The following is a 23307-nucleotide window of genomic DNA, read 5'->3' as shown; positions in this document are numbered from 1 at the left end:
GAACAATGTCAACATTCAGGTTCTGAGAAACCAAATCAAGCTATGAATATGAATACTCACACTGGGGAAATGCCATATTTCTGGGAACAATATACTTATTCCCGTACTGAGAAACCAAATCTAGCGATGCATATGAGAACTCACACTGGAGAAATACCATATTCTCGTGAACAATATCTATATCCACGTTCTGAGAAACAAAAATTAGCGGTGCATATGAGTACTTATACTAGAGAAAATTCATATTCTCGTGAACTATGTCAATATTCACGTTATGAGAAACCAAATCTAGCGAAGCATATGAGTACTCACATTGGAGAAAAGCCATATTCTCATGAACAATATCAATATTCACGTACTGAGAAACCAAATCTAGCAATGCATATGAGGACTCACACAGGAGAAAAACCATATTCTTGGGAACAAAGTCAATATTCACGTATTGAGCAACCAAATCTAGCGATGCATATGAGTACTAACACTAGAGAAAATCCATATTCTCGTAAACAATGTCAATATTCAGGTTATGAGAAACCAAACCTAGCTACGAATATGAGTACTCACACTGGGGAAATGCCATATTCTTTGGAACAATATCAATATTCACGTACCGAGAAACTAAATCTACCGATGCATACAATTACTAATGCTAGAGAAAATCAATATTCTCGTGAACTATGTCAATATCCACGTTATGAGAAACCAAATCTGGCTATGAATATGAGTACTTACGCTGGGGAAATTCCATATTCTTGGGAACAATATCAATATTCCCGTACTGAGAAACCAAGTCTAGCGATGCAAATGAGTACACACACTGGAGAAATGCCATATTCTCATGAACAATGTCAATATTCACGTTCAGAGAAACCGAATGCAGCTATGCATATGAGTACTAACACTAGCGAAAATCAATATTCTCGGGAACAATGTCAACATTCAGGTTCTGAGGAACCAAATCTAGCTATGAATATGAGTACTCACACTGGGGAAATGCCATATTCTTGGGAACAGCATCATTATTCACGTACTGAGAAACCCAATTTAGCGATGCATATGAGTACTCACACTGAACAGCCATATTTTCGTGAAAAAAGTCAATATTCACGTTCTAAGAAACAACATCTAGCGAAACATATTAGAAATCACATGGGAGAAAAGCGATATTCTTGTGAACAATGTCCATATTCATGTTCACGTAAATCACATCTTGCGATACATATAAGAACTCACACTGGAGAAAAACCATATTCTTGTGAACAATGTAAACGTTCTTTTTCTACAAAAGCTAATTTAGATACACATATGAGAACACATTCTGGCGAAAAGCCATATTCTTGTGAACAATGTAAACGTTCTTTTTCTAAAAAAGCTAATTTAGATACACATATGAGAACACATTCTGGCGAAAAGCCATATTCTTGTGAACAATGTAAACGTTCTTTTTCTAAAAAAGCTAATTTAGATACACATATGAGAACACATTCTGGCGAAAAGCCATATTCTTGTGAACAATGTAAACGTTCTTTTTCTACAAAAGCTAATTTAGATACACATATGAGAACACATTCTGGCGAAAAGCCATATTCTTGTGAACAATGTAATCATTCTTTTTCTCAAAAAGCACATTTAGTTACACATATGAGAACACATTCTGGCGAAAAGCCATATTCTTGTGAACAATGTAAACATTCTTTTTCTCGAAAATCAAGTTTAGTTGAACATATGGAAACACACACTGGCGATTATATATCAGGACCTAAATAACAAAATATCAGGACCTAAAAAATGATCTAAAAACGACATGGTCTCTGAAAGAAATAAACATTATACCGGTTGTGATAGGAGCAACTGGCTTAATAAAAAAGAATCTTCATAAATACTTAGGAACAATCCATAGAAAACCCAGCTGTAATGAAATACAGATAGCAGCCATAAAGGAAACAGCATATATCCTTAAAAGAGCCCTCGGATATAAATTTAAATCACAACGGAATCAAGTGTTAGCTCCAGGAATGAACCCTTTGATCTCTTAAAGTTTACTGAAGTAAAAGCGATTTGATAAATGTATACAATAAAACAAGGGAAAAACAACATCTGAACATCTACAGATCAATGACAGACTCATTGACGATTTTGAAGTGGATTCCACACACAAATGCCTCGCCATTGAGAAAAACATAAATGTTGAACACGATAAGATTAGGCGTGGGGCAGAACAGAAATATAGTGTACGTTTGAAAAATATCCCCAAAACAAAATTATAGCTATAAACCAGCTTGCAATACATGTGATCGCATACGGTTTCGGTATTATAGACTGGCCTCAATATAACAAAAACAGGCTCGATACAAAGACCAGGAAACGACTATCCCTACATAAGGTAACGTAGCGAAACCAATGCATGAACAGGATATACCTATCACGAAAAAAGGAGGCCTGAATTCAATCATAAATATCAAGCGACTATAGTAAGCATGGGCCAATATATTAGAAGTTCAACGGACATGACAATGGAAATGGTGAAAGGCCATTATGATCACCTTTCTCAACAAACCTCAATCACAAAGCTTGCTGAAAACTTTGGAGGAGTCATACCGCAGAACACTGTCGACGTACATGATTAACCAGCGACACAGATTGCAAGGATAAAAAGAGAAAATACACCGAAATGGAGATAGAGGCAAGAAAAGAAGGAGGAAATAAAATAAGAGAGCAGGAAAGTTCCTAGAGGAGCTGAACCAGAAGTACATACATAAAGATGCTTCACTGCAATGGCTCAAGAGTGGGAGACTTCCATTTGATGAGGAAAGACTTATTGTAGCCGGGCAACATCAGGGCTTACTCACAACGGCATTTAAAAAATGGCTTGCCTAAAAACAAATGGCCAGTGTAGGTTTTGCCACACGCTATTGAAAGCCCAAGCCATCTAATGTCTGCATACCCAATCTTATTGGAAGGTAGCCTTTACACTGCCCGTCAAAACAAAGTATGTAAGTACCTACATTGGAAGATCTATGGAGAGATGCAGCTTGACAGATCGCCGAAAAACTGGGTACATGAACCACCACCGATAACATCAAACAGAAATGTGACCGTGTTCTATGACAAAGCCATACAGACGGGCAGTTACATAAAGGACAAGGTCATCAAACCAGATATTGTAATATGGAACAAGCCCAAAAGGATGTAACCGTCCCAAATGATTTTGGCCTCAAAAGAGCTGAACGAGAAAAGATAAAAAAAAATATCAGGACCTAAAAAAATGATCTGAAAACGACATGGTTTCTGGAAGAAATAAACATCATACCGGTTGTTGTGAAAGGGGCAACTGGCTTAATAAAAATGAATCTTCATAAATACTTAGAAACAATCCCTGGAGGACTAAGCTGTAACGAAATACAATTAGCAGGCATAAATTGAGGGAGCCCCTTGATCTCTTAAAACTTACTGAAGTAAAAAACAAACAAACGAAAAGCCATATTGTAAACAATATAAAAATTATTTTCCCCAAAAACCAATTTAGTTACACATATGAAAACACATTGGTGAAAGAGAACTTGAAGGCCTACTAGACACTATCCTTGAGTGTCTAAGGTCTCTCTCTACAGGGGTTTGTCAGAACAACCTGGCATGACGATACTTTTTCAATAGAAGAAAACCCTGACCAAATATTCAAAATCTCATAGTATTCGCTGCCCAAATAAGATCTCCTCACTATGGCTAACCCACATTAGCTTTTACAAAGACGGGTGCACCTTCTCCAAGTGATGTTACCTCAAGTAATAGAAAGAAGCTGGATACTCCACCAGACTAGATAAATTCTTGTCCTGGAATCCAGTAAGACGAAGAGACCAAACTGAAAGATATACTACAACGTATGAAAATGGTTAATTGGGGAGAGAAAAAGTATGTTCTCAATTTCTTTACTAACTCAGTTTTTAAGAGATAAAGAACTTTAATGGAACATTCGAATATCTATGTATCTAATATAGACTTCAATGTTTGTCACAGGTTGTGGGCCTCTTGATTTCTGAGAACTTCAACTGAAGTAAAATAAAACAAAAAAGCGAAATGTCATATTCTTGTGAGCAATGAAAACATTAATTTTCTCTAAAATCAATTTTAGTTACACATATGAAACACACACTGGCAAAGGAGAGAATGGGAAGCCTACTAGATACAGACCTCCTGTATCTTAGGTCTCTCTGTAAAGGAGTTTATTAGTGTATCTTAGAGTGTCCCTGCAAAGGTACATGGATTGATATACAAATATGAGGATGCTTCTTTCAGGAAGTAAACCCCTACCAAATGTTCCCCAAAAATATATGAACAAGAAAATAATCAAAAGTAAACACTGGCAGGACGACGCCCAGGAGAAAAAGGTCTCCTCGTTATGGCTATGCACTGAGCCATACGTGGAAAATAACAGTGTAAATTGTCCCAGTGATATTACTACAGGCAGCAACACTATGCTGGAGAATCCACCAGACCAGACAAATTCTGATCCTGGACTCCGGCAAAACCAAGCAAAGACCACAAGAAAACGTAATTATAAAACAGTGAATTGGTCGATTTCGGAAAAGAAGAAACCTTTACTGCTTCAAATATTCAAGATTTGAAAAATGGGGTTGGTGCAAGGACAAAATATTCGAGGGCCAAACAAAAAAACGGATCTACCAAGAGAAAAACCGGAGGCAACTACAACCAAAAAATTACTCTCTATAGTCTCACAAATTGATAAATATATACCTCCACATGAGATTTATTATATAAAGGAGAGAGCCATAAAAGTGGCTGAAACTGATTTCAAATCCCAAAAAGACCAGGGAGAACACCATGAAACACAGTGGAGCCGGGAAGAAAAGTGGGCCCTTATATAGGCAATGGAGTATGCCAAAGCCAAATATACAGGGCTGAAAGAATGGTGTGCAGAAGGCAAAGAATTTTCTACCACCATTGCTCATACAAAAATAACATCCCAAAGGGAAGACTGACTTCCCAGAAATCCAACTTTTTGATGAGTGGAACATTCTCATATGATGAGATTGCAAAACTAAAACGCTGCACCACCAGATGGCGACAAACGGGGAGTGCCCAATCGACAACCTCGTCCCCATGCAGGAACCTAACCAGACAGCCAATATATATATATATAGCCCAACAACAAACACTACGGAACAAGCACCAGATTCCGAGGAGACGACATAGCCGAAATAACATTCAAAATCTACTGATGCAAAACAGATTGAGGACCTGCTCGCCAATCAAATTGAAAGAACTAGGCATCTACAACTACAAGACCGACCCATACTGGTTTAAATAAAGATGACCAAGGCCTTCAAAAATCTCGCTGTAAAAGTGAACAATGCCCTCTCAAAGTTAGTACCAACACATGCTTCGTTAATAGAAATTAACCATGCAACATATGGGGCCGCATGGTTTATCCAAACAAAACTGCTTCCCCAAACATCAGAAAGGAAAAAGGAGCACACAGGAGGCCTAAACCAAATAAACCAGTCTAGAAAACCAAATTCCAAAAAAGGATAAATGGTCTCAGAAAAGAAATATCCCAGATATCTTCTTTCCTGCGAACCGAAAATCCCGACAAAACTTAAAACTTAAAGAAGAAGGCGAGAACTTTAAAATCCCAATACTCTATATATACTATGCAGGAACCTAACCAGACAGTCAATATATATAGCCCAGCAACAAACCCTGCGGCACAGGCACGTGACACAATGGAGAAATCTCCACCGAAAGAAGGAGCACCCACCAAAATCTCCTCATCAATGAATGGCATGTCAAAAAAACAATACCACCAGATTTTGAGGAGACGACAGAGTCAAAATAATACTCAAAATCTACTGATAGATGCAGAGCAGATTGAGCTAGAGAACCTGCTCGCCAATCAAATCGAAAGAACTAGGCATCTACAACTACAATACCGACCCAGACTGGTCCAAATAAAGATGACCAAGGCCTTCAAACATCTCGCTGTAAAAGTGAACGATGCCCTCTCTAAGTTAGTAGATGCTTCGTTAACATAAATCAACCATGCAACATATGGGGCCGCATGATTTATCCAAACAAAACTCCTTCCCCAAACATCAGAAAGGAAAAAAGGAGCACACAGGAGGCTTAAACCAAATGAACCAATCTGGAAAACCAAACTCCAAAAAAGGACAAATGGTCTCAGAAAAGAAATATCCCAGATATCTTCTTTCCTGCGGACCGAAAATCCCGGACAAACTTAAAGAAAAAGGTGAGAACTTTAAAATCTCGACACTCCCTTCAAACCACGAACCAACTAAGAGCCCATATAGCAGAAAATCAGGCTAAAATGAAGGGCTTTGCCGCAAAAATAAAAAAAAATCAACAAAAAATTTAGTCCATAAACAGGTTGTTTGACTGAAACCCAAGAATAGTGTACCGAAATCTCATGAGAGATAATATCGAAGTAACGTCACCACCAACACAAGAACAGATCGATAAATTCTGGAGGGCATTGTATGAGGACCCACAACAACACCGGGAGAGGGAGTGGATAGGCACAATAAAAGGAGCAAGGAAGAAATGTCAGCGTTGGAAATTACAAAAGCAGATGTAAATAAAAAGATAATCCACTACAGCAACTTCAAAAGCCCAGGAATTGATAACATTCCAAATTTCTGGCTAAAAAGGCTGATGACACTACACCAACACTATGCTCTAGCATTCAACCAAATTATTAGTGGCAAAGAAGAACCACCAGAATGGCTCACTATTGGCAAAACAACTCTGAAACCCAAGAGCCAGGAAACACATTTGCCAAATAAATACCGGCCTATCTGCTGCCTTTCAACCACATACAAATGGCTTACTGGAATAATTGCCGATGCAATTCATCAGCATTTGACTGATGGTGAATACCTTGAGAAGGAAGAGAAAGGGTGCACAAAAACAAGCTTGGGACAAAAGATCAATTTCTTCTGAACAAAACAATCCTGGAAGAATGTAGGAAGCGACAAAGAAACCTGTCAATGGCTTGGATTGACTACAAAAAGGCATTTGACAGTGTGCCTCATTCCTGGATAATGCTGTGTCTGAAGCTGTAAGATCTTTTATTACAAAACAAATGACAATGTGGCAAACATCTATTTCCCTACACCACGTGGAAGGGACAATACAGTCTTCAAATATTACCATCCAGCGAGGCATATTTCAAGGCGATAGCCTTTCACCACTACTATTTTGCCAGTCAATCGATCCACTCAGCAAGCTTCTAAAAAAATGTGATGCTGAGTACAATCTCAGTAGAGGCAGAAAAAATATTAAAGTAAAAGAGTAAATCGTTTACTTTTCATGGACGATCTAAAACTCTATGCAGAGAAAGAAAAACACCTTGTTTCCCTGATAGAAATTGTGAAAACATTCTCAGAGGATATCTGCATGGAGTTTGGATTTGACAAATGTGCTTAATGCACAATAAAAAAGGGGGAAAACAACATACGAACATCCTCAGATAAATTACAGCCTCATTGAAGATTTGAGAGAGGATTCCACATACACATACCTTGGTATTTAGGAAAACATAAATGTGGACCACGAAAAAATGAGACGTAGAGCAGAACTGGAATACATAGTACGTCTGAAAAAGATCCTCAAATCTGAACTAACCCCTAAAAACAAAATCACTGCTATAAACCAACTTGCAATACCTGTGATCACATACGGTTTCGGTATTATAGACTGGCCTCAATATAACATAAACAGGCTCGATACAAAGACCAGGAAACAACTATCTCTACATAAGGTAACATACCGAAACCAATGCATGGACAGGATATACCTACCACAAAAAGAAGGGGGCTTAGGCTTCACTGAATTCAACCATACATATCGAGCCAATATAGTAAGCATGGGCAAATATATTAAAACTTCAACGGACCTAACTAAAAATGGTGAATGACCATCATGATCATCTTTATCAACAAACCTCAATCACAAAGCTTGCTGAAAACTTTGGAGGAGTCATACCGGAGAACACTGTCAATGTACACGATACACCAGCGACACAGGTTGCAAGAATCAAAAGAAAAAAATACACAGAAATAGAGATAGACAAGAAAAGAAGGATGGAAACAAAATAAGCGAGCAGGGAAGTTCCTAGAGGAGCTGAACCAGCAGTACATAGACAAAGATGCACAACTCCAATGGCTCAAGAGTGGGAGACTTTAATTTGATGAGGAAAGACATTGTAGCCGCGCAAGATCAGGGCTTACTCACAAATGGATTTAAAAAACGGCTGGCCTACAAACAAATAGCCAATGTAGGTTTTGCCATTCAGCAATTGAGAGTCCAAGCCCCCTAATGTCTGCATGCCCAATCTTATTGGCAGATGGCCATTACACTACTCGTCACAACGTATGCAAGTACATCCATTGGAAGATCTGTGGAGAGATGCAACTGGAGAGATCGCTGAACATCTGGGAACATGAGCCACCACCAATAACATCAAATGGAAATGTGAGCGTGTTCTATGACAAAACCATACAGGCAGGCAGATAAATAAAAGACAAGGCCATCCAAACCAGATATTGTTATATGGAACAAGCCTGAAAGAACTGCGCTCATTGTCGATGTCACAGTCCCAAATGATTACGTCCTTAATAGAGTTGAACAGGAAAAGATAACAAAGTATCAGGACCTAAAAAATGATTTTAAAACGACAAGGTCTCTAAAAGAAATAAACAATATACCGATTATGATAGGAGCGACTGGATGAATAAAAAAGAATATTCAGAAATACTTAGAAGCAATCCCTGGAAGACCAAGCTGTAAGGAAATACAGATAGCAGCCATAAAGGGAACAGTATCTATTCTTAAAAGATCCCTCGGATATAAATTTAAATCATAACGGAATCAAGTATTAGCTTCAGGAAGGATCCCTTGATCTCTTAAACCTTACTGAAGTAAAATAAAAAAAAAGTGAAAAGCCACATTCTTGTCAAGTTTGTGGATATGTTTTTCTGATAAATCAAATTTAATTCTTGTGAAGTTTGTGGATATTCTTTTTCTCAAAAACCACATTTAGTAAGACAGATCAGAACTCACACTGAGGGGAGAACTTGAATGCCTACTAGACACTATCCTCGGGTGTCTAAGGTCTCTCTGTAAAAGGGTTTGTCAGAACAATCTGGCATGAGGATACTTTTCCATAGAAGTAAACCCTGACCAAATATTCAAAATCACATAGTATTCGCAGCCCAAATAAGATCTCCTCACTACGGCTACCCCACTGCTTTTTCTAGGAATGGTGCACCTTCTCCAAGTGATATTACCTCAAGTAATAGCACAAAGCTGGATACTCCACCAGACTAGATAAATTCTTGTCCTGGAATCCAGTAAGACTAAGAGACCACCATGAAAGATACACTACAACGTATAAAAATGGTTAATTGGGGAGAGGAAAATTATGTTCTCAATTTCTTTACTAACTCAGTTTTTGAGAGATAAAGAACTTTAATGTAACATCCGATTATCTATGTATCTCATATAGAGTTCAAGTGTTAGTCCCAGGTCGTGGGCCCCTTGATTTCTGAGAACTTCGACTGAAGTAAAATAAAACAAAGTGTTAAACGCTACATACTTGTGAAGTATGTGGCTGATGCATTTGACTGCTCTCCTCCGAGACTACAGCGACTGTTTCAGCAGAATGTTGATAGATGATCAAGCATCACAAGCCTAAATAAATGGGCCAAGTGTATGCACAGATCTGGAAAAAAGATCTATACCAAGAATATGCAGCTAGATGAAGACACTGACATCTGAGATCAAGAAGAACACGAACCCCACAAATACATTGGCATTGAAGAAAACGACAACATACTACATGCCAACAAATACCACACATATATTAATGCTTTTGGTTGATACCATCGATATTAATGACAATATTATTCTACAATTATTGTAAAATTCACATGTTTTCTTATTTAATTGTCATGTTTTGTTTGGTAAATTTTTGTATGTATTTTTTCAATTCCATTTTTATAACTATTTCTCGGTTGAATAACTTCGATAGTTTGAAAATAAAATGAATATAGAGATTATGCAACAAGATGAAGACCCTAACATCCGAGATCTAGAAGAGCACGAACCCTAGAAAGACATTGGTATTGAAGAAAACGACAACATACTACATGCCAACAAATACCACATATATATTAATGGCAATATCTTTCTACAATTATTGTAACATTCACATGTTTTCTAATTTCATTGTCATGTTCCAATTGTTTGGCACATTTTTTTATGTATTTTTCAATTCCATTTTTATAACTATTTCTCGGTTGAATAACTTCGATAGTTTGAAAATAAAATTATTTTATCACTGTATAACTTTGTTTCTTTATTTATCAAAGATTGAACTTTTAAGGATGAATAATAATTTTGTTCATGCTGTTCGATTTCTAAGTGTTCATTTAAACCAGTAATAGAAACTTCACGTTTGTATCAGAAAATTGATTACACTGTAAAATCAGTAAAATATACATTTTTATGTTGATATCAGTTTAATATTGTACTATTAGTCGTAGGAAGTTGATCATTTACAGTAGTGACTTCTTAATCGTGATTCTATTACATAAGAGTCTCTTAGAAGACGTTTTTCATGATCATCTTAAAACTTAATGGACTTTGAACTGATATAAATTACATGTTTTATTCTTATTAAAAGAAAATATCAAACATCAGTCACATATTAATTAGTTTGAGATTTCAGACAACCAAATACTTCTGTCTAATCCATGTATAGGTACCATACCCGGAAAAAAGTTTATTTAAAATAAAAAAAATAAAAAAGAAATTTATATAGCATATTAACAAAAATGCATTGACAAATTAAAAAAGAACTATAAAACTTCATTCAAGTTTCAATATAAAATAAATGTAAAAATAATTAATGTTTTGAATAATGAATAATGTCAAGATACCAAATAAAATAAAATGTACTTTTTTTTTAACTAAAATATGTTTTGAAACTTTCGACGATAATGAAATATAATGTTAAGATACCAAAAAACTAAAATGTACTTTTTTAACTAAAATATGTTTTGAAACTTTCAACGATAATGAATTTAACTAAAATATGGTTTGAAACTTTCGACGATAATGAATTATAATATCAAGATACCAAATAAAAAATGTACTTTTTTTAACTAAAATATGTTTTGAAACTTTCGACGATAATGAATTATAATATCAAGATACCAAATAAAATAAAATGTATTTTTTTAACTAAAAAAATGCATACATATTTAAAGGCGATTGGAGTTTACACGCCTCTTCAATCACACGTTAACACATGTTAATTTTTACAAAAAATGTGGATGACACGAATTGTAATAATTTCGTTTAATTAATTTAAATTTGTTGTATCATAAAAATATATGCTTATTTGACTAGAATGGTTTACTTCGCCTTTTCTAACTAGCACCTGTTCAAATATATTGGTCCACAATGATCACCGTTTATCCTTATGGCAGCTGTTTTATATCATAAAAGGCCTGCTTATTTAAATAGAATAATTTTCACAAAAATTATGGATGACACGAATTGTAATAATTTCGTTTATTTGCAATTTGATGTATCATAAAAGGGTATGCCTATTGAAACACAATAGTTTTAAAAGAATGCAATGAAAAGATTTTTTCTGTAAAAAGTTCAGATTAAGCTTGATAGTTGTTTTTATATACGAATACACTGAATTTATTAATATTTTTATTAATCGAAAAATACCAACCGTGAATGAAAAAGAGTTTGGAGTTAAAATAAAAAACAAAAATAAAATAAAACAAGCAAATAGCTTTTCTTTGCTTTTTTGAGAAAAGAATAAATATCGTGTTATATGCAGTATTAAAAACAAAAAAAAAACACGTTTCGTATGTGTGGAAAACTATTAGATTGACAAGAACGTTTTTGCGGTTTTAAACTTTTAAACTCAGATGAGCATATCTCGGCTTAAGTAAAACAAATATTGATAGAAATAAAAACCATCACCTTTTCTAGGTCGAATCCCATGCCATTTTTGGTGATATGATGCCCATGAAAGTGATCCCGTTTAGTCGGGTCTTTAGTTTCTCTGGGTTACGTTTTACTCCTATGTTTACCATTTCTGGAGTAATTTGGGGAGCCGCCTGTCATTTTATTTTTCGAATTTCCAATAAATTACTAGATCATCTACAAGAATAACTCCCTGCATGACTTGAAATTGTGCGTTCAGCTTTCTCTTTGCTGAGGAGTTCAGGTCAAATTTTGGCGCGTGTGTATAACCACAAAATACATTTTCTTTTAGAGACTAGTTCCTTTGCTCAACTGGCTTTACGTACCCTCATCACCTGGGCTGTATCTAGTCGCATTCCTTGACTGCAACTCTGCATATGTTTACACTGTTTCGTGAACATCACCTTTCATTCTGAAAGGTGGATGCATCATCGAGCTCAACATGCCAATATCTTGATAATTGGTCTACAACGAGTGGTCTCATCAACGACTTGTTCAACATTGATGAGACCTCTATATAGGATTTCATCCTCTTGGAAAACTTTTCAGTGAGAGTAATTATAGATGTCCCTGTCTCAATCTGAAAAAGAACTTTTTTATTCAAAAGCATAAGGCATTTGACCTCATTTTACTGTTTTGTCTTTGGCGGTTTTATTGTATTCACCTGGTAGGTGTAACCTTCATCCTTCTCTGATGATGATGTGTCTAATTGATATACTCGTGGTTGAGGTGCAACGATCTTCTTGTTTTCATTTGTTCGTGTGTTGTTTTCATTTGTTCGTGTGTTGTTTTCATTTGTTCGTGTGTTGTTTTCATTTGTTCGTGTGTTGTGTCCCTGTTTTTTCCTCATCCTTCTTGCTGCATGCATGCCCCAGTTTGCCATAGGTTGGGATCTGCTGTGTTTTGGCGCGTGTGTATAACAACAAAATACATTTTCTTTTGAAGACTGGTTCCTTCATTCAACTGGTTTTACGTACCCTCATCACCTGGGCTGTATCTAGTCGCATTCCTTGACTGTGGGTTGAGGTCATTTCAGCCACTCTGCATATGTTTACACTGTTTCGTGGACATCGTCGTCAGATTCCCAACAAGCACCTTTCAAGACTGGAAGAGAAACAATCACGAACTCACCCATTCTTACATACTACGACCCCCACAAGAAAGTGACACTGGAGAATGATACACGTGAGTATGAGTTAGGAATAGCGCGAACACAAGTTGACGCACCAGTTGCGTTTGCATGTAAGTCAATAACAGTGGACGAACACACATATGCACAAATTGAGAAGTATATGCTGGCAGTTGTATATGGTCTAGAAAAATTCCACCACTATACTCAACGAATAGAAGTGGTAGTTTTGACTGACCACAAGCCCCTCGTCTCAATCAGCAAATAGCAATACAATTACATACTCCAATATAAGCCAGATAAAGATATCTCATTAGCAGATATGCTTTCATCAGCACCAACAAGTAAGCCAGTGTTGGATGAAATAACATCAGTGAATAATCTGACAATGTAACCAGTACAAAAACACAAACTCGCAGAGATTCGCCAAGAGAGAGTTGGGGACTTCAACATGAGAGCACTAGCAGTAGTATTATTTATCCAATTATTTTCTTTATGTACTTTAGTATCCTCATAGAGTGGCCTGGGTTTAAAAGGAAATAGTAAGTTTTAAACTTATTCATCTGGGGTTTACCAGGACAAGAATGCAGATCTCTGGGCAGTTTCCTTTCAGATTTTATCTATTTCTTGTTGGAGTTTTCGTTTCCAGGCTCGGTTATATGATTTAGTCTTCATGTTTCCTCTTATAATATCTTGGTGTTGGGGTAAGAGTTTTAACTGAATAAACCATGCTGCCCCGTATGTTGCATGATTTATTTCAATCATTGGTGCGTTAATCAGAGTGATTCTTGTGAGGGCATAATGAACTTTTGAAACAAGCATCTTGTATGCTTTATTCATTTTAATTTTATCAGTCTTAGCCGATCTTCAACAGTCAGATCTCGTGCCACTTCTAAATTTAAATCTTTTAAATTGTGTTAGGTCTGTTGGAAGTGATTCCTGGGGGGATGTTGCATTAGTAGATCGAGTGACACGTCGGGTATATTTCTCGTTTAATTTTGGTAGACATCTAAGTCTTATACTTGTTGGCATTGTCTCAGGTTTATTTTTTGTAGACATTAAAGTCTTATACTTGTTGGCATTGTCTCAGGTTTATTTTTGGTAGACATATAAGTCTTATACTTGTTGGCATTGTCTCAGGTTTATTTTTGGTAGACATTTAAGTTATACTTGTTGGCATTGTCTCAGGTTTATTTTTGGTAGACATTTAAGTTATACTTGTTGGCATTGTCTCAGGTTTATTTTTTGTAGACATATAAGTCTTATACTTGTTGGCATTGTCTCAGGTTTATTTTTGGTAGACATTTAAGTTATACTTGTTGGCATTGTCTCAGGTTTATTTTTTGTAGACATCTAAGTCTTATACTTGTTGGCATTGTCTCAGGGAGCTGTGTCAGGTGAGAATGTGTTGTAGTGCCTTCCTGTTGGGTTTGGCAGATCTTGGGTATAGGGAGGGGATTACTGATTGGGCAAATATTGTTTTTAGTGATTTCCTGGATATCTTTTTTTAGCTGGAGTATTTGCTCCACAGAAAGACGTTCCCCAGAAAATTAGACTCCTTGCATGCTAACAATTCCTTCTCAATTTCTTTCTTGTTTGGGCAGTGGGGTTTAAAAGTCTTTTCCATTGCTTACAACTTTCTGTTAGTTTTCTATATTTTATTTCGGAATATTCCGTTGACCAAATCAATGTCCATTTTTCCTCTCTACTCCACTGAGTTTGGGCAAATTCAGCAGTGTTAGATTTGGTGAAATCAATCGCTGTTTCCCTAAAAGCTTTCTTCTTGATTGACTCTCTAACATCTTTTGGGAAATATTTATGTACTTGGGATACAATTGAAAGTAAGTTCTTAGTTGCAGTTAGTGATGTTTTCTCTTTTGGTAAGGTTGAAGATTTAAGTTGAGCCTCAAATACTGTAGCTTTGTCCTCTCATTTCTCATACCTTGAGTATATGAAACAGTAAAAAAATATTTTCCCCAATAGACCCCTTTACTTGGTCATATTGTCTTTTCCTCGTAGAAGGTGCACCGGTATTTTCCTATGACCCAATGTACAGCAATGTTGAAGGGATCTTTTTATCCTGAGCGACATGCTGCCAGTTTGTTGATTTAGTTTTATTTTTCATTTTCATTTAAATTCGAATATTTGGTAAGGGTTTACTTTGAAAGTATCCTCATACCAGAGTCCCTGCTAGACCACTGTCCAGTGAGACTGAAGACACGCGAGGTTTGTGTCTAGTAGGCATTCAATTCTCTCCAGTGTGAGTTCTCATATGTGTCACTAAAGATGATTTTTGAGAACAAGAATATCCACACACTTCACAAGAATGTGGCTTTTCCCCAGTGTGAGTTCTCATATGTCTCACTAATGCTGATTTTCGAGAACAAGAATATCCACACACGTCACAAGAATGTGGCTTTTCCCCAGTGTGAGTTTTCATATGTGTAAGTACGTTCGATTTTTTAGAACAAGAATATCCACATACTTCACAAGAATGTGGCTTTTCGCCAGTGTGGGTTCTCATATGTACAACTAAGTCTGATTTTCGAGAATAAGAATATCCACATACTTCACAAGAATGTGGCTTTTCCCCAGTGTGAATTCTCATATGCATCATTAAATTTGATTTGTCAGAACAAGAATATCCACATACTTCACAAGAATGTGGCCTTTCTCCAGTGTGAGTTCTCATATGTCTCACTAATACTGATTTTTCAGAACTAGAATATCCACACACTTCACAAGAATGTGGCTTTTCCCCTGTGTGAGTTCTTATATGTGTAACTAATAATGATTTTCGAGAACAAGAATATCCACACACGTCACAAGAATGTGGCTTTTCCCCAGTTTGAGCTTTCATATGTGTCACTAATGATGATTTTTGAGAGCAAGAATATCCACACACTTCACAAGAATGTGGCTTTTCCCCAGTGTGAGTTCTCATATGTATAACTAATGAGTATTGTACAGAACAAGAATATCCACATACTTCACAAGTATGTGGTTTTTCCCCAGTGTGAGTTCTCATATGTATCACTAAGTGTGATTTTTCGGAAAAAGAATGGCCGCATACTTCACAAAAATGTGGCTTTTCTCCAGTGTGAGTTCTCATATGCGTCACTAATGCTGATTTTTGAGAACAAGAATATCCGCACACTTTACAAGAATGTGGCTTTCCCCCAGTGTGAGTTCTCATATGTCTCACTAATTTTGATTTTTGAGGAAAAGAATATCCACACACTTCACAATAATGTGGCTTTTCTGTAATGTGCATATTCATATTTAAATTAAATTGCTCCTGGCGAAAGTTATCACTGCCAAGTTATAAGCAATATGAGATTTTATCCTGACTTTTTCAGTTTTAATCTGTAGTTTTTTATGGAAGTTAGATTTTATGCTAAAGAAATTTTAATTGTGTATAACTTTTCATTTGTTTGATAAGAGATATTTCGATGTGTAAAAGTTAAAATATTCTATTTTGGAAATGAGCAGATTTTTCTGAAATGTTAAATTCGATATCTTATGATTTATAAAAATATTAAACAAAAATTTCACAAATTGAAATATGTGTGATGTTCTTATCACTATTTGCTAAACAATCCAGATAAAATAACTCTTCACACATATATGTCTAATAAAGTTGTGTGCTGCCGTTTTTTGTTGTCTGCCATGTAAGCAAATAATTGTGTATAGAATACTGTTTAAGGTGAAGGATTGTCCCTTACTATTCATTACAAATATGCAAGCAGGAACATCTGCAAATAAAAAAATAAATGAAATTTAATATTTTAATATCATTTTTTATTTTAATTGCGCCAACAAAACAAGAAACATAACTTTATAAAACATTTAAAAATCACAGAAATAAACACTTAGTTCACATTCATATTGTTTTAATGTTTAATAATATTCATAGTATTTTGTAATAGATAAAGGAATTATGCAATTAATAAATTTAAATAAACAATAATATAGTAAGAATTTTAAGGAACATTGGTACTATTATTAATAATAAAAATATATTGCTACTAATACACATACAGATACCATAGTTGCTACTGAAATAAATAAATATATATTGCTAACAATAGAAATATAATAATTTAATAATACATGAAAATTTAATTTAAATACTCAGTAAATTAAAGTGAATAAACAAATCAATATATAATCTACTTACTTAGCAATGCATACTAATATGGTCTTTTAAAATAGCTTTTGTTTGTATTTCTGTGTTAAAATATTTGCTGCTTATTTATGTGTTTGATATTTAACTTGATATTTTCCTTACATAACATAACTGTTAATACTGATAATAGCGAATTTAATGAAACAGAATAAGGTTCTTATTTTTTTTACTATTATTTTTAGAAATTAACAGTTTTTTCATTCAACAAATTATTTAATCCAAAGTTTTTGAATGCATTATTATCATTCACATATTTTATTATCGAAATGATATAAACAGTTTTAACAATCGATTATTGCAATTTTATTTTTTTAAATTACGATGTAATACATATTTGTATAGCAAAAACGGTGAATTGATTACCTTACCAAATATTACAGAATTGATATTCTTAGTAGTTATTTTAATTTTGAGTAAAATAATTTTTTATTTTGGAAATTTAAGAAATTACATCATCCACCATTTTTGCGTATTTTATTATTCATATATATTATATTTTCTTTATGATTTTTTATCCTAATTATTTTCACCTTCTAATAGTATAAATTATTAAAATATATTGATGTTGAAAGCTTTGTATGAATTTAAATATCGCCTGTAAAATGAGCCTATTTAACTCATGGTATACGAACTAAACTTCTTTCTTCTGCATATCGATTAGCCTTAATATTGTGTAGTTGTACTTCCCTATTAGATGAGCATTGGATTAGATAAGCTTACCTAACATTTCTGAGCTGGCACTATCCATTCTGTGTGTGGTTTATAAGATGCAGACTTAATAGGTATGAAGTTATTTAATTAGAACTAGAGCACAAGTTGTTCACAGGAGAGACTTTATATGGGATACGAACTAAACTTCTTTCTGCTGCATACTAATGTTGTATCGATAACCAGTAGATATTTTATTGTTTTTTAAACTTTGTTTTAATTCGCTTTAAAATTACATTTCCTTTAATCGATTTTGGATTTTTATTTCGTTAAACATTTCCTTTTTGAACCAAGAAAAAAGTGAACATTTTATTCTTTGATGAACTGATCAAAAGTCTCATGATTTGTTTTAGTTTATGCAATGAAACACGTGTAAGACGCAGTAATTTGAACAATATGTGAATTAAATGTTTAATAAAGTCACATATGCTCTGAAAGTGTAAATCATTTTCATTGAGTTTAATAAACCGTTGTATTTTAAGATATGTTTATTGAATAAATACATTATAAACGTATATTGTTTTAAGGAAAATGTACATTGCGCATGTGTGTGTGTGACAATCTTGATGTGATATGTTTCATTGTTATAATGAGAGGAATATATCTAGGTTCATCAGAAAACGTTTGTTTCTGCCTTCCTAAAGCACATGCATATACTGTATATAAAATATGTAAATTTATCAAAACTATCGACAATTTCTTATAAAGGATTTATTTAATGCCGAAAACGTAACTAATTCGGTGCGAAAACCTACATTAAAATCTGTACATTTATTTTTTATTAGTTATTTTTTGTTTTCCGTATATATTTATCAAATTTAAAGCATATTATTCAAATTTATCGATTGTTTAATAATATCCGTACATTATTCAAATTTATCGATTGTTTAATGATATCCGTATATTATTCAAATTTATCGATTGTTTAATGATATCCGTATATCATTCAAATTTATCGATTGTTTAATGATATCCGTATATTATTCAAATTTATCGATTGCTTAATGATATCCGTATATTATTCAAATTTATCGATTGTTTAATGATATCCGTATATCATTCAAATTTATCGATTGTTTAATGATATCCGTATATTATTCAAATTTATCGATTGTTTAATGATATCCGTATATTATTCAAATTTATCGATTGTTTAATGATATCCGTATATCATTCAAATTTATCGATTGTTTAATGATATCCGTATATTATTCAAATTTATCGATTGTTTAATGATATCCGTTTATCGCTAATTCATGTGAATATAGAAATTGTTGTTACTACGTGTTTATCTCATCAGCAAGTTAATATTTAATCTTTAACTATTGGTTAAAGCAAAATTGTTATTTAATAATTTGTAATACACAATTAACATAGTAAGCACATGAGAGTATAGGTCTACAAAGCTAAGATTACCATATGTATTGTGTATTGTTGACAAATATGTATTGTGTATTGTTGACAAATATGTATTGTGTATTGTTGACAAATATGTATTGTGTATTGTTGACAAATATGTATTGTGTATTGTTGATAAATATGTATTGTGTATTGTTGACAAATATGTGTTGTGTATTGTTGACAAATATGTATTGTGTATTGTTTACAAATATGTATTGTGTATTGTTGACAAATATGTGTTGTGTATTGTTGACAAATATGTATTGTGTATTGTTGACAAATATGTATTATGTATTGTTGACAAATATGTATTGTGTATTGTTGACAAATATGTATTGTGTATTGTTGACAAATATGCTTTCGGCCAACTATCAACATCATCTTTATCTTAGACTTCTAAAAGAGTCTCAAATATACGCTCTGCACAAACATACCTACTCTCGACCAAACGGACAAACATCAAAATCCAACCATTCTCATTTGTTGTTGCTTGTAAGGCTTCTATTGTTTGAGACGAAAAAATTTAGAATTGGATTGAAATGTTTTATCTTAAAATATTTTTTCATTTTTTATTCATTCAAACGTTAAAATTATTTGTAATCATAGACGTTTAACTTATAAGCGAGTTTTATGTTTCATATTTAAATATTAGTAAGACAAATTTTGCATGTCGTTTATATTTTATGCATTTAACATGATAAGCAATATGGTTACAATTTATTGTGGCAGAGAGGGAGTTGTATCGGTTTTAGTTTTCTTACGTTTGTTGAGGGAGAATAAGAGCCAAGTGTCGTTAACTATTCAATAATTTCACGTAAAAATTTAATAAACAAAATATACTGAAAAAATATCCTTATTGGCGTTTCAAAAACAACACACATTGCAACTGAAACATAATACCATGGATTCCGGGCCATATCAGCAGAGGCATCTCCTGTGATTTGTTTTGCATATATAGTCAGGAAAACAGGGAACCGGGAGAGAATTACAAATGTTTTCATGAACCTTTTTTTTTCATTGTTAAGTCACAATTGAAAGGGAGAAACAAAAAAAAAACATAAGTTTACAGCTTTGAATAGAAAGGTACTGGAATATGATGATGTATTATAATGAGTTACCTTAACAGAGAATTGATGAAGAGTAACACTAGATAAACATGTCAAACGAGCACAAAATTAATTGTCGGCCATGGTTTGTGTTTTCCTATGATTATTATTATTATTGAGTTTGTTATATTGAATTAAATATCATTTCCTATAATTATCATTAATATTGAGTTTTTCTTGAATTAAGTAAGATTGTATATGATTATCATTATTGAGTTTGTTGTATTGAATTAAGTATGATTTCATATGGTTATCATTATTATTGAGTATCCATATTCCATGTCGTTTATATAGTGCTGAGATGATCTTAAGTAATAAAATTAGCAGTGGATAGGTAAGTGCCATATTGAAAGATATGCTAATTCAACGAACCCATAGTATCCATATTGGCATTAAATATCATCTTTACTGTTTGTATAGCAAACTTTACCCGGACATTAAATTGTATTATGTGTAAGGAATGTGTAACAACTCACCTGCCAAATCGATTGACCTTAAAATGTTTATGTGTTTTATCAATACTAATTCATTTTCACATAATAATCAGACAATATATATATATTGTGCTGTATCAATATTAATTCATCTTCACATAATAATAAGACAATAAATATATTGTGCAGTCGTACTTCATTGTTAGATGAACATTGGATTAGATAGGGTTACCTAACATTTCTGAGCTGGTACTATCCATTTTGTGTGTGGTTTATAAGGTGCAGACTTAAGTTATGAAGTTATTCAATTAGAACTAGAGCACATGTTGTTTACAGAAGAGACTTTATAGAATTTTATGATCTCCACAGAATGTTCTTACAAAATGCTTAAACATGTTGGATTTAAATTTGTGACCCCAGCTTTTAATAGTTTGTAACAGTTTTTAATAGTTTGTTGCTTTTTTTAAAGTTGTTTTTACACAATAATTAATATATTTATTCAAGTTTGAGAAAAGTTTTAAATTATTATATTTTTTAAAAGTTGTTTTTACACAATAATTAATATATTTTTTCAAGTTTGAGAAAAGTTTTAAATTATTATATTTTTTGGAGCAGTGAACATTATACGTTTGAAATTTTATATACCTATGTTTGACTTATGTTTTTTTGGTAAATATCCAGATACGCTACTACAGAACACCAACCACTCTAATGTGTTTTTTTACAGGAAATTGAGGTCGCTGACATCGAATCTGATAGTCAAACTCTGGGCAAATTTACCGTTTGCATGGTATTAACCCCCGAACCCACGAATAACTTTCCACCATTTTGCAGCTTCCGTTTACGCTACGCACGTGCGCTGCATCATGAACGACGGCTTGCTTCACCTAGCAAACTGCCTTCTCACATGGCGTACCAATCAAAAAATTATGGATTGACATTTTTTTAATGACTTACAGTTAAAGAAAAGTACAACAAATCGGGGGACTTTTTTTTGTCTCGCGTAGTTTTTAATGTGGTTTACAAAAACATAAGCACCACATATCTTTATATTTTTCATTCTTTTTTTTGCGGGAGGGGGATTCAATTATAGAAGTTATGTGGCTTAATAGGTGCTTCTGCAGTTTAGTTAAACGTTTTCCCGTAAGTAACGCACTGACCTTTACCAATTAGAACACCATTTAACATTTTCCGAAGATTTTACTGTGTACATTGGGGGCGCGAGCGGGGGGGGCGGATGTGATGTTGGGGCGCACAGTAAATGTCGGTGCGTTACCTTTTGAAAATTCTATGTTCCAGGTAAAAAAAAAATCAGATAAATTATCCCCCCTACTCCAACTTGGAGTGCTTTCCTTTTCTTGTTTTATTTCTTTTTCAGCTAATTTTAAATTTTTCACCCAAAAAGTGTTATAATATATTTTTTAAAATTAGAAAATTCTATGTCCTGGAAAAAAAATCCCCTCCCCCCAACGTAGTTTGCTTGGTGAAGCCATCGTTTATGCTACAGCGTGCATGCGCGTAGCATAAACGGAAGCTGCAAAATGGTGGAAAGTAGTTCGTGGGTTCAGGGGTAAATACCATGCAAACGGTAAATTTGCCCCAAGTTTGACTATCAGATTCGTTGTCAGCGACCTCAATTACCTATAAAAAAACAAATTTACCGTTTTTTTTACAAAAGAGGGCATCATTTATCAAGGTCAAGATACCACTCGAGGATAAGGGTTAATAAGCATACAATGGTCAATGGAACACTGTCGTCGTAAAAAGTGGAGGAAATTATTGATAATTTTTTCAGCTAGACGAGTGTTTCTCATGAAAGTTTGGCGAGGGGGACTATAGAGTGGAGCTCAGACGAGCACTTGCCATGAAAATAATGATAAAGCAGAGACAGGCTGTGAGAAAGAGTTTGCAGGGAAGAGAAAATGGCATCAACCACTAGAATATGAAGTCTACTTTTAATTGTGTTCAGGCAGGGAACATGTGTTCGAATAGATACATTGAGATCATTACCAAGACTGGTACGAAGAAGGTGGGCTCTCTCTACCTTGCTAGAAAGTTACTTACACTTGAAAATATCCTATACCTCTACAAAGCTAACATTCGCCCATGTATGGAGTATTGTTGTGACATTTGGGTTGGTGCATCTGCTACTAGTCTCTCGCTTCTGGGCAGGGTTCAAAAGAGAGTTGGCAACATGATAGATCCTGAACTGTCATCTAAGCTTCAGCTGCTGTCTCATCGACAAAATATTGTATCCCTCTGCTTGTTTTACAAGTATTTTAATGGTGGATGTTC

At 34.1% G+C, this 23307-nt stretch overlaps 1 protein-coding gene across 1 annotated transcript; it reads left to right on the top strand.

The window, feature by feature from the left end:
- The first annotated feature begins 552 nt into the window (after window positions 1-552).
- On the top strand, window positions 553-2015 carry LOC145270311 (uncharacterized). The gene has a single exon (XM_080125958.1). It carries the CDS (start codon window positions 553-555, stop codon window positions 1765-1767), a length of 1215 nt encoding a protein of 404 aa, XP_079982084.1. The 3' UTR covers window positions 1768-2015.
- Window positions 2016-23307: the final 21292 nt, after the last annotated feature.

Source organism: Euprymna scolopes, chromosome 46 (assembly GCF_053919585.1).
Source record: "Euprymna scolopes isolate OS-2025 chromosome 46, ASM5391958v1, whole genome shotgun sequence".
Taxonomy (NCBI): Eukaryota; Metazoa; Mollusca; class Cephalopoda; order Sepiida; family Sepiolidae; genus Euprymna; species Euprymna scolopes.
This window is presented reverse-complemented; position numbering and strand designations above follow the sequence as displayed.